This window comes from Pongo abelii, chromosome 11, assembly GCF_028885655.2.
Source record: "Pongo abelii isolate AG06213 chromosome 11, NHGRI_mPonAbe1-v2.0_pri, whole genome shotgun sequence".
Lineage (NCBI taxonomy): Eukaryota > Metazoa > Chordata > Mammalia > Primates > Hominidae > Pongo > Pongo abelii.
The window spans coordinates 58,968,635-58,981,398 of NC_071996.2; the positions used below are offsets into that span (position 1 = coordinate 58,968,635).

Genomic DNA, 12,764 nt, shown 5'->3' on the forward strand with positions numbered 1-12,764 from the left:
GTCCAGCCTGCCACCATTTGAAAACTGCCAAGGCAGTGTGGAAGATGACATTTCCCAGAGGGGTAAAAAAAATCAGCTGAACTTCCTATCTCTTTTTGTACATGAAAAACACAGTGGCACTGGCTTGACATTGTCAAGTTTTGAATCTGTCTCATTTTTTTTTCTTGACAAGTCAGTTTTGAATCTGTCCCCTTTTCTTATATTTCTCTTCAGCATCATGATGGAGGCAAAGAAAACAGCATAGGATTTAGAATCAGCTAACTTGTGATGTGTTCAGGCTTATTTACTCAAAATCTATGAGTCTTGTTATCTTATTTGTAAAATTAGTGTTATAATAGCAATGCTGGCTTTTTAGAGAAGCATAATGAGGACTACAGCAGTTAAGACAAAAGCCTTTTTATAATCTGTAAAATACTGTGCAACTGTTAAGAAGCATCATTGCTTGGTTTCGTGAAGGCAAAATGGAAACTTTTAGCATGAATTTGAACAATCTGTTATCTCCTACACAGAAAAAATATTATGGGGAACTGAGAAAGGGAGACAATCCAGAGGATGCGAGATAAATGGCTACAATAATCTTGTAACTCAAGTCAGGAAAATATCTTACACCTGGGAACTCTGACAGCATGTTTTTCTCCTATGCAAATACAGTTAAGGTTTCTAAAAAATCTTTGAGGTTGACAGCATGATGTATTATTAGAAATTTGATTAGGAGGGAGCTATCCTCACTCAGAGGTAGAAGGTTTCTGTGTATCAATCAGTTGGCAGGGTGTCTATTTGCCATTTGAAAATATTATGATTTGTTACTGCCAAACTAATTTTCTCTGTTTTGCCTTTCAGTATAGGATGGTAAAAGAAGCCCTTCATGAGCGTGCCAACCTGCTAGAAATTGCTCCCCATTTATCAGCTCCATTGCCTATAATGCTTCCAGTTTACAAGTAAGCCTTTTGATATCACCTGTATGCATTTGCTTCTCTGCAGTCAATAGAACAACAGTTTTAATGAAAATAATCCCTCAATGCATATTTCATAATGTGGTTTTAATTGGTCCTAATCTTTAATCCTTTTCAAGTATTTTCCTTTGTTGTATTTAAAAGTATGGCTTTTCTTAAATTACTCTCTACTGGCCTATCTCTAGATTTTAAAGGCAAAGAAGGTCGTATTCTGTATTTGTAATTAGTAGTTTCTTACTCCAGTTTCTGAGAGTATATAGATGAGCAACTGCATTTGCATTAAGGAACATAAGAGGATCATGTGCAGACTGTAAATGGCTGAGCTAAAGTATCCTGTTGTAAAATGGAAATGTACCATGTACCACTTGGAACCCAAGCCATTTTGAGTCATGTTACGTGTCTGAGTTAACCAAGGCTGAAATTTGGTTAGGAAGTATCAGATTATAAATTATAAAACTTAATTTTCCTAATGTTGTTAGAGCTATCCATGAAGTTGCCTTACATTGGAATTCAGGTAGTATGAACAAGTAGATTATGTAACTCTTTTAGCCACATTAGTGTTGTAGGGGGCTGGAAACATATTTTTTATGATTTTGTTCATCCTTCATCATAGATCACTTAGGACTTCCTGAACCAGTGATTCTTAATCCTGGGTGCACATTGTCATCATCCAGGCCCCCACCCTAGTCTAGTTAAATCAGTTTCTGGATGTATGAGGCTTAGGCATTAGGATTTATTTTTAATGTTCCCCAGAGAATTCTAATATTCAGCCAGGTTGAGAACAACTGCCTCAGAGAAGATTCATTTAAAATCTCATTGATTTATTTTACTTATAGACTTCAGCTAGGTTGGTGTCAAAAACAGTTGCATAAGTCTGTTTCTTTTGCAGTCCACTTCTAGGTATGCTTTGTTTTTCTTAAATGAAAAGTGTCTTGTAGTGTAAGGTAATATTCTATAATGCTATACTCTGTTTCTAAAGAACTTTCCCCCCTATTTATGCTGTAGGTGGTGGCAGTTACCTTACTACTGGGTAGGAATCAAGCTGTATGATTTGGTTGCAGGAAGCAATTGCCTGAAAAGCAGTTATGTCCTCAGCAAATCAAGAGCCCTTGAACATTTCCCAATGCTCCAGAAGGACAAACTGGTAGGAGCAATTGTCTACTATGACGGTATGTGATATTTCTTTTTTCCTCACAAGATACTTTTCTCTCACTCATGACCCTTATAGTGTATTCTTAAGGAGATAGTTTTGCATCTTTAAATACTAATCTTACACAACACACAAATGCACGTGCATGCACGTATTCACCATTTTCTCTAACAGTGGCTGAAAAACTAACCATAACATTTTACCTTTAATACTGTTTATTTTACGTATTTGTTTTCTTCTTTGATTTCTACTTTGTGTCTCATGGTTGGTTTGGTCCATTTCTCATCATTATGAATTTGGTCCCCACCCTCATGCCATGTAATTTGTTATGTGTTTGCTAGTGAATATTTGCCTTATGAATATATTATAATGTTGAAAGCAGCTGAGGATATGTTAGGTTTTCTAGATGAAACCTCCATTTTCAAGGGGTTATAAACCTAGGGGGAAAAATGCCCTGTGGGCTGAAATTGACATGTTTGTATTTTGCACAGGACACAATTCTTGAATGTATAATTTATATGATGAAGGTAGATGAACATTGCATCTGTTAAACTGCTCTGAGTTTTTATTGCTTATTTTATTGTTGTTAGATGTTTTCTAATAGTGACATTACCTAGTGACCATTTGCCATGTGTTCAATGTTCATTCTTTTTTTTTTTTCATGTGTGCAATATAATTTTGTACACTTTTATTTGAAGGAACACTTAATGTATCCCCAGATGGACCACAAAACAATATAAAACAAAACAGGCAAAGCCATTTGTAAAATTTTACTAGTAGTTTTAAAGAGTGTGTGAGATTGGAATATAGTCCAAGGGTGTCCATTTATAAGGAAATAGCTGAACACAGATAATTATACATGTTCAAAAAGTCCTAAAAATTTTGTGATGCAGAGGACAGCTTAGATTTTATACCTCAGTGAGCCCCCCACCCCCATTGTATTATCTTTTCTGTTTAGTATTAGATATTTAAACTCTTAGCAAGAAGAATTTGTTGTTGTTGTTTTATTTTTTTCAGGATACTTTGATATTTATACTGAATACTATGGGATGTCCCAAAGGCTATCCCTGTGTTTTTTTCTTCTTTCTGGTGTTACATTTCTGAACCAATTCAGCTGTCAGGCTTTCATATATAAATGCAAAAAGTATATGTACAGAGAGGGAAAAGGGGACCAAACTCAAGAAAATGTCCTAGGATCAACAATATTAGAAAAATGTTAAGGGTCTTAGGCAAACATTAAAAGCTAGAAAATTCACAGTTTGCAGTGCTTCCCAGCATCTGAACACCACAGGGGGGCCACTTAACTATTTTTTTGGTGCCCTTGATTGAATCTACATGTTAAAGGACAACCTTAACTGTGAATTTGCTTTCTCTGCATTGGACCCTTAATGTTAATCCATTGTAGTTTATTGGGTGATTATAGTAAAGAGGTTTTTGGTCCAGAAGGAGTATGAAGGCATTCTGTAAATAGCATCCTGCCCATCCTGACATGGAAATGTTTGTGGCCTTTCCCTCTTATTACTAATCCCTCCTGCACAAACCCTCTCACATACTTACTCATTTTCTGTACTTTGTGATCTGTTGGGCACTAACCAATTTTATTTGTAAGCTTGTCAATATCTGAATCTTTTAAAAATAAGTATTAGTGGGCTGGGCATGTTGGCTCATGCCTGTAATCCTAGCACTTGAAGAGGCCAAGGCAGCCAGATCACTTGACCGCAGTTCGAGACCAACATGGCGAATCCTCATCTCTACTAAAAATACAAAAAATTAGCCAGGTGTGGTGGCATGCCCTTGTAGTCCCAGCTACTTGAGGGGCTGAGTTGGCCGCAGTGAGCTGAGATCCCACCATTACACTCCAGCCTGGGCAACAGCATGAGACCCTATTTCAAAAAAAAAAAAAAAAAAAAAGAAGAAGAAAAGAAATATTAGCAAATGTCATGTCTGAATTTGTGACATCCTGTTTTACATTGGTTTGGTATTGTTGTGAATTATAGATTCTTATTTGGTATTGTTGTGAATTATAGATTCTTATTGATTCTACATGGAGAAGCCAAGGGAAACCTTTGTCACACAAGGCAGAAGAAAGGTTATTCTCTTAGAATCATGAGGAAAAAGAATTCTTTAATCTAGAATTGATCTTTATAGCCTGTTATAGATTGCAAAATTACGAGCTTAGCAAAAATTCCTGAAAAATTTAAGAAGTATTTAAAATATCTTCAAATTGCTCTTTGGAAATTGGTTGTAAAATCTTAAGTCTTGAGCCAAAGGAGTAAAAATAAGTATATTCTACTCAATTGATATAAATAATTTGTCTTTTGACCTTGTTCTGAAATGGTACAGGCCCAACTATATCATACTTGAGGTGAGGCAAAACAAGCATGTGCAAAAGTGTAGTTCTGTGGTTTTACAACTATATTTACATGTGAGGCAACTCTTGTTTAACATAATATGGTGTGATGATCAAATTGAATATTGACATGGAGATAAGGTGACGAGCATGTAGGTAAAAGAATTAAATGAGTAAATCCATGCTCAACAAAAGGAATGAATGCCTTTTTTCCCTTTGACTGGAAAATGTTATTACAGTATCATCCTGCTACTAAAGTATTTCAGAGAGGAAAATATTTCAATTTGAGCTTTTATCATTTCAAACCCAAGTCTAAACATTGTAGTTTATAAGATAAGCTTTTCTTAACAGGGAAAATACATACTCTTCATAAATCACCATGATGAGAATATAACAACAGTCACTGAAGAGATTTCAAGTTGCATTCAGGCTTCTTGAAATGATGTTGAATTTACTTTAAAAATAATGTATTGAGGTGAAATTCAATAAAATTCAATTAAAATTAGCCATTTTAAAGTGAACAGAAATAATTTTTATAACTCCCACCAAGGGAGAATTTTGAATCTGATGAGAAAGTGGCATAAGTAATCAAATGAACTTTTAATTTTAATTAATTAAGTCTTTTGAGACAGAGTCTTGCCCTGTCACCCAGGCTGGAGTGCAGTAGCATGATCATAGCTTCCCGCAGCCTCTAATCTCCGGGGCTCAAGCAATCCTCCTGCCTCAGTCTCCCAAGTAGCTGGGATTACAGTTAGCATGTGCCACTATGCCTGGCTAGTTTTTTACTTTTGCTAGAGACAAAGTCTCCGTCTATTGCCTAGGCTAGTCTTGAACTCCTGAGCTCAAGGGTTTCTCCCTCCCTGGACTTCCAAAGTGTTGGAATTACAGGCGTGAGCCACTGTGACCAGATAATCAAATGAACTTTTAATGCTGCGAGAAGTTTTGCTAACTAAAAACTCTTATTAGTAATACCTTATACACTTACTTCAGCACCCATGAAAAGTGAAATATAATGATGTGAAAATATAGTGGGACAAACTAGTAAATGTTGCCACTAATGTGAACCAGGCACTGAGAAGATCTGTAAGGTATCTTCAATGCAGAGATGTTAGGGCTGTAAGAGGTTTCCTCTGAAGTACAAAATGTACAAAGATAAAAATTTTAATTTCTCATAAACACAGTTCATCCTAATTAAATTCTGATGGCTGTTGCATATGATGAAGGCAAAGTTTGTTCTCCCACAAAAGTTCGTAGAGGTAATAAATAAGTTCCATGCACTTTTCCCTCCAACATTTTGTATATTTTTTTTAATTTTTATTTTTTGTAGAGACAGGCTGGTCTTGAACTCCTGGCCTCAAGTGATCCTCCCGCCTTGGCCTCCCAAAGTGTTGGGATTATGGGCATGAGCCACTTCATCTGGCCCTTCATACTTTTTGATGTAGTAATTATAGTTACTGTTCTGTGCGTGGCATAAGTATGATCTGTGCCATATTTTATTGTTAACCACTGAAAAATTCACATAAATGGAGGAATAATTGTCATCTTTTTAAATGCAGACAGAGAGAATCTCAAATTTCTCAGTGAAATCCATATGAAATGAAAGTTGGGATAGTAATGACATACCAGTTTTTCCTCCAGTTGTATTTCCTTCTTATATTCTGTTAGAGTAATCATATAGTGAACTCACTGGTTTTCTGACTGAGACATGTCCTAGTATTTTCTAACTTGCCTAGTAGAGACCCACAGTTGGCCATTACTGCTGATAAGGGAGTTATCAAGTAGAGAGTATGGTGACCAGGCCAACTTTCTCAAGTCAGAAGAAAGTGTTTAGGGCATGGCATGCTTGGGTGACTTGACAGGCTGTGAGATTATGTGAACCAGCTGTTAGGGGTAGCCAGTTTTCTCAGGAACTTATTTTTTTTTTCCTCTATTTGTTCCCAGAGTGGATCTTTGTGGCTATTCTAGTTAGACTCCAGTCATCCAATCTAGTACACAGAAAATGAGCTATAATTAAAAATCATTAAATATTAAAAACCATTAAATACCTCCATTAAGCCATTATAAAATGAAACTGAAGAACAAAATTACAGCTTTAAATTCTTCCTTTCTGAGAGTCAAGACATTGACAGAGATGTCTGTTGTTTCATACCCAATGATGCTTCTAAGTATTCCTTATGCACATATGAAAATAGCAACTATAAGAAATTACATTGCCTTTTCCTAATGTAAATAAAAGTTGGTTACATCCATGTTTCAAAGGGGGAATTAAAGCCCAGGTTTCACTAGAATATTCATTTTTATTCCAACCTAAAACTCACAGCATACAAATAGATGAATTCAGCTCGTGAGAGAGCAAAGCCAATTTAATCTCTGGCTCCCCTGAGGTAAATGTAGTTCACGGTCCTGCCCCCACCCCAACCTCAGCTATAATCCCTGGCTCCTGGAGGTAAAAATGCACTGAAGTGAGGAAAATTCTGCAGCAGGATATAATGATCCAAAATGACAGGGACAATAATGACAATGAATTTCATGTCTCCCAGTCACGAGCTGGAGATGCTTGACTAGGCTGACTTACACAATTAAATTGTTACAGGTACAGCAGGAGATGCAGTTAGCTGTATGCTTTGGGGAACGATGCCTCTGGCAAAAGACATATTGTGGAATCCAGGTTCTTTTGTTAGGAGCAAGCTATTACTCCTCTAGGCATGCGCCCGCAATTGTACACTTTAATAAAAGAAAGCCCGGGTTAAAGACAAGTATTTTAAGGTGTTGATTTTATCTACTTGGAAAGCTAAAAAAATCAATTACCAGTATCACAAAAGTGATTTTTTTGGTCTTTTTGTTGTTTGTTTTTTCATTGAGTTCCTGGAACATAAGTAAAATCTTAAGATGGTGTCTTTAATCCTCATTTACACTATTTGTAAACAGAGTTGTTGAATGAATTGGGTGTTACCTACTTTAAATCAGACAGATATTAATTTCTTCAAAATAATAGAAATAGATTGAGCAGATAACTGAACAATGTGGATTTACAAACAGAATATTAATAGCAAGTCTTTTAAGCAAGTTTGGGCTACTTGCTTCTTAATGCAATTCTTGTGAATTCAAGTGGTAATCTCCATAATCTCCAAAGTGAAAGGTGTGAGCCTCATGAGGTGCACACAACCATCCACTAGGGTATAGGAAGAACACATTAGAACTTCTACTTCAATATGTTTTTGAAATTAAATTCCTTATAAATTTGAAATGGTTCAAATGTCTATAATATATAAAAACAGTAGTATGTACATTATGTAATTTATAAATAAATATACATATTGGAGATACATACTGATACTTACTTTTGGAATACTCAATTTAATTTTTTTGGGGGGGCCGCTAGTAATTTGTCATTATTTTATTTCTTTGATAATTGGCTATTTAAATATTTTCAAGATAGATGTGTTTAGTGAGAGGACAGATTGCTTTGGAAGAGTAAACATAACCAAATCCCTTTCTTCATCTCCCAATGTTTAATTTCTATGAAATTTAATTGAGGTGGCTGAAAACATAAAAACAAAGAACTATTGAATAAGAGGAGGTATTGGCATGATGCATTAAAAATGTGTATTTGCAGAAAATTTTCATCTTAACATAATGCATTTATTTTAAAATGTAAAGTTCTATTTGCCAACAATTTCCAGGGCTCCTAACCCTTTCTGTATCCTTATTATTGTACAACCAAGGTTTAAAATTATGTAAATATTGATACACATAAAAGAATACGTGTAGCACATATGTAAGTTGTAAAGTTAGTTATTAAGATTGTGGGATCCACAACTGTCCTTAAAACCTAGTGAGATAGGAGAGTTGCCTGGACCTTTCGTGGGACTTGCGACAGGGGTGTGGCTCGATTACCTGGCTGGATGCTCAAACGCCTTGTGGGTGGGAGAGCACCCAGGCAAACAGGTGCCTGGGCCAGGGTGAGTGCCTTTGGGCTCCGGCCCCATGGCAGCATCTAGGGGTGTGTTATGATTAATGCTCTTTTAGCAGTTGCCATCCAAGATGGCTAAGTATTAAGCAGCTCAGTGGAGAGTCAGGCTGACAGCCTTTTACACCTTGCCCTCTTGGTACCCAGGTTCTTGCCCAGCATCTGGGAAGAATCAGGTCATACAGACTTGGAGGATGGTGAATGCAAAGGTTTTATTGAGTGATGGAGGTGGCCCTCAGTGGGATGGGCAGCTGGAAAGGGGATGGAGTGGGAAGATAACCTCCCTCTCTCCAGCCGTCCAGCTGCCTCTTCCTTTCTCTCATTCTCTGCCACGCCACTCCACTCCTCTGCCAGTGGAATTTGGGGTTTTTATAGGTACAGGATGGGGGTGTTGTGGGTCAGGGTGGTTTTTGAAAAAACAACATTTGGGTGGGAAAACAGGGATATGAAGTTCTCATTTAGGGCCATGGGCCCAGGCTTGTGGATGGGGCCATTGCTGGGGAGCTGCCCTCTCCTACCCAGTAGTTCCCTGCCTGCTGTCCGTATCACTAGGATATTACCAAGACATTGAAGCCAACTGTGACTATTCACCATTTCATTTCCATGTCTTCCCTAGAAATAACTGCTATGCTGAATTGTATTATTAGGGTTCCTGGTCTTTCTTTTTAATAATCTTATTACATGTACATGTATTTCTAAAGTAATGTGTTGTTCAGTTTTATTTATTTTTAAAATTATTTTTATTGTTATTTATTTATTTATTTATTTATTTATTTTGAAATGGAGTCTCACTCTGTCGCTCAAGCAGGGTCCAGTGGCATCTTGGCTTATTGCAACCTCTCCCTCCTGGGCCCAAGCCCTTCTCCCACCTCGGTCTCCTGAGCAGCTGGGATTACAGGCACGTGCCACCATGCCCAGCTAATTTTTTTGTATTTTAGTAGAAATGGGGTTTCACTATGTTGCCCAGGGTGGTTTTGAACACCTGAGCTCTGGCAGTCCACCTGCCTCGGCCTCTCAAAGTGCTGGGATTGCAGGCGTGAGCCACCATGCCCGGCTGTCCAGTTTTATTTTTAAACTTTGTAAAAGTATTATATGATGGTTACGTAAGGTGATACAAATTTTGTAGAGCAGTTGGACATGCCTAGAAAAGTTGGGGTTACCTTGTGATCTAGTAATTTTATTAGTAGGTATATGCTTTAGGGGAACTGTTGCATGTGTCTACCAGGGTATATGTACAAAAAGTTCATAGAAGCACTGGGTATAATTTCAAAAAGGGAAGTAATGCAAATATCCATCAAGAGGAAAATGAATATTTAATATACGGTCTGTTCACATAATGGAGTAAAACACAGCATTGAAAGTGCATGAACTATAAACTGAACAACACAGATGAATCTTAGAAAAATAATGTTGAAAATGGCATGATAAATTGTTTTGGAATTGTAAGCATTGCAATCATACTAGAAAGCTACCTTCCAAAGTATTGTAGGGTCTTTAAATCAATCAGCAATATGGAAGGAGATGACTTAGGTTTACAAACTTAACTGCACTTTGAGTTCTGCATTACACATCTATAAATTTAGGCTTATGACACCTAATTCACAGGCTGTTTTGATATTTAAATGAACTACTATAATAAATGCAAAATGATTTCTAAGTACAAAACATTACTCCCATATTATTTTTGGGTGGTCAATTTCATGGATACTCTATAGTCCACCAAATTTCTACTTTTTGTGAAAATATTCCAAAGTGAAGCATCAGTTCCACAAGCATCCCCTTGTATGTTTAAAATTTGAAGATTCTTCTAGAAAAACTTGCCAAACATTCTTAGGATAAAAGGGAAAAATATTGCACATATGAACATGCCCCGGGTAAGTATAATCTTTGAAGTTTAAGAATTAAAAACCATAACATTTTAATAGAACTTCCTCTAAACATTCCTTCCTCTTAGACATTGATTTAAAACATATTTGCTTTTAATATTTCTCCTTGTTCATATGCAATTTTACACTTCTAAACTAAATGAATAGTTTTAATCTTGATTTCCTAGTGTCAGCTTTCCTGTTGTATTTCTCCTCTTGTTTTCTGTGAGTTACATAAATGAAACTGACATCATTGCTCATATAGCAGGCATATTTTTTTTTTGCCCCCAAATACTGCCTTTTTGCTATTCAGTGTATCTGGATACCAACTAATGCTAAATGAAGTTTGACATGTACCCCTAAGAAACAAAACTTATAAATTGTGGCTTCAAAGGAAACCTTGAATAAATAGGACACAGTGTGTCCACCCAGGCTAACATCCAGCATATGTTTTAGCTTCCTGATGATGAGACAGAGCAAAATAGCCCCCAGGAAACTTTGCAATTGTTTATTGCTCACTTGCCCAGCATGTATTAAATACAAGGCTTTCATTCTCTTGTAATTTGCTTTTTTTAAAATTAAAATCCACCAAAGTAGATTTGATCAGGTACAGCAAGCCAAGATAGTAGTCATCCATATTTGTACTCTGTATATAAAAGCTTAAAGACAGTGCTAAAAATTCTCCAGTAGTAGGATGTATGTAAGTTGTTTGAACAGATAGTTCTAGTGGGTTCATAGTAAGCTATTTACCTCTCCTGCTCTGTGGTTCAGTTGACCCATTTAAAAAAGATTCAGGATCAAAGGCAGAAGCTATTGTATCAAAAATCTTTGTCCACTCTTCTCTTGATTTACTTATTCATCCAAAAAATATTTATGGAACCTCTACTATTTGCCAGGCATTGTGCATATATGCCATATATTTAGCCAAATACATGGTCCCTACTACCAGCAATGTTTTACATTTGTGTAGCAGAGTGTGGTTTTTTAAACTTTTTTTTTTTTTTTTCAGAAATTGTCTTTGAACCAACTTTGTATGTATGCTGGGATAGGATATTATGATCTCTATTTTACAGGAAGGAAGAGGAATCATAGCTAAAAATCTACATTGATATTTTAGATACATGGGGATGTGAAGATAATTTTATTTTTTGGCTAAAAAAAGGACTTTACAAAATGAAGATTATAGCATTATGGCTTCTTTCAGCTATGATTGATTTTTTTTTTCTTTTTAAAGACTTTACTTTTTTAGAGAAATTTTAGGTTCACAACAAAATTGAGAGAAAGGTAGAGACTTCCTCTTTCCCCCCTGCTCCCACACATATTTAGACTCTCCCACTATCAACATCCCTCACAGTGAAACATTCGTTGTACAATCAATGAACCTACATTGACACATCATTATCACCCAGAGTCCGTAGTCTACATGAAGTTTCACTGTTGGTGTACATTCTGTCGGCTCTGATAAATATATAATGATATGTATTCACCACTGCCATATCATACTGAATAGTTTCACTGGCCTAAAAATCCTTTTTGCTCTGCCTAGTCATTCTTCCCCCTCCCACAACCCCTGGCAACCAATGATCTTTTCACTGTCTCCAGAGTTGTGCCTTTCCCAGAATGTCATGTAGTTGGAATCCTACAGTATGTCAGATACCATTGATTTTTAAGTTTGTTACACACTTTTAAAAAGTAGCCAAATAGTTCAACAAAGGCTATCCAATTTTATTATGGAAAACTCAAATATATGCAAAAGTAATGAGACTAATAAAATTAACTTTCAATTTTAACACTTATAAACTCATGTCTAAACACTTATAAACTCATGGCCAGTCTATACTCTCATTTCCCCCTTCCCCCACTCCCCACTATAACAAACGTTTTATCCATGGATATTTAGTCTGTATCTTTAAAGTTAAGAACTCTCTTTCAAACACAGCCACACCTAAATTGTTCAACAATAATTTCTTTTTAAGATAGATAGATAGATAGATAGATAATTTTATGAAGATGGGGTCTTGCTCTGTTGCCCAGGCTGGTCTTGAACTCCTGGGCTCAAGTGATCCTCTCACCTTGGCCTCCCAAAGTGCTGGGATTCCAGGCATGAGCCACTATACCCAGCCAACAATAATTTCTTAATATCAAATATCTGGTTATGTTCACATGTCCCTTATAATCTCATAACTTTATTAGGCTCCTGATTTTAAAAACCAACTCATAAAAAATAGACAAAATCTTACATATAAGTTGATTCATTCTTTTTATTGTTGTTATTATATTTTAGATTCAGGGGTACATGTACAGGTTTGTTACATGGATATATTATTGCTTAATGGTGACATTGGGGCTTCTAGTGAACCCATCACCCAAATAGTGAACATTATACTCAATAGGTAGTTTTTTAACTCTCACCCTCTTCCCACCCACCCACCTTTTGGAGCCCCCAGTGTGGATTCATTCTTTTTTAAATGATAGG

At 36.3% G+C, this 12,764-nt stretch overlaps 1 protein-coding gene across 2 annotated transcripts in view; it reads left to right on the forward strand.

Moving 5' to 3' along the window:
* The window catches only part of GPD2 (glycerol-3-phosphate dehydrogenase 2), a 145,319-nt gene that overhangs the window by 72,838 nt on the left and 59,717 nt on the right, over nucleotides 1-12,764 (forward strand). For both annotated transcript variants that reach the window (XM_024243243.3, XM_024243242.3), the window contains exons 5-6: nucleotides 841-938; nucleotides 1,959-2,122. In XM_024243243.3, the coding sequence (XP_024099011.1) occupies nucleotides 841-938; nucleotides 1,959-2,122 (262 nt within the window). The remainder of the gene's footprint in view (nucleotides 1-840; nucleotides 939-1,958; nucleotides 2,123-12,764) is intronic.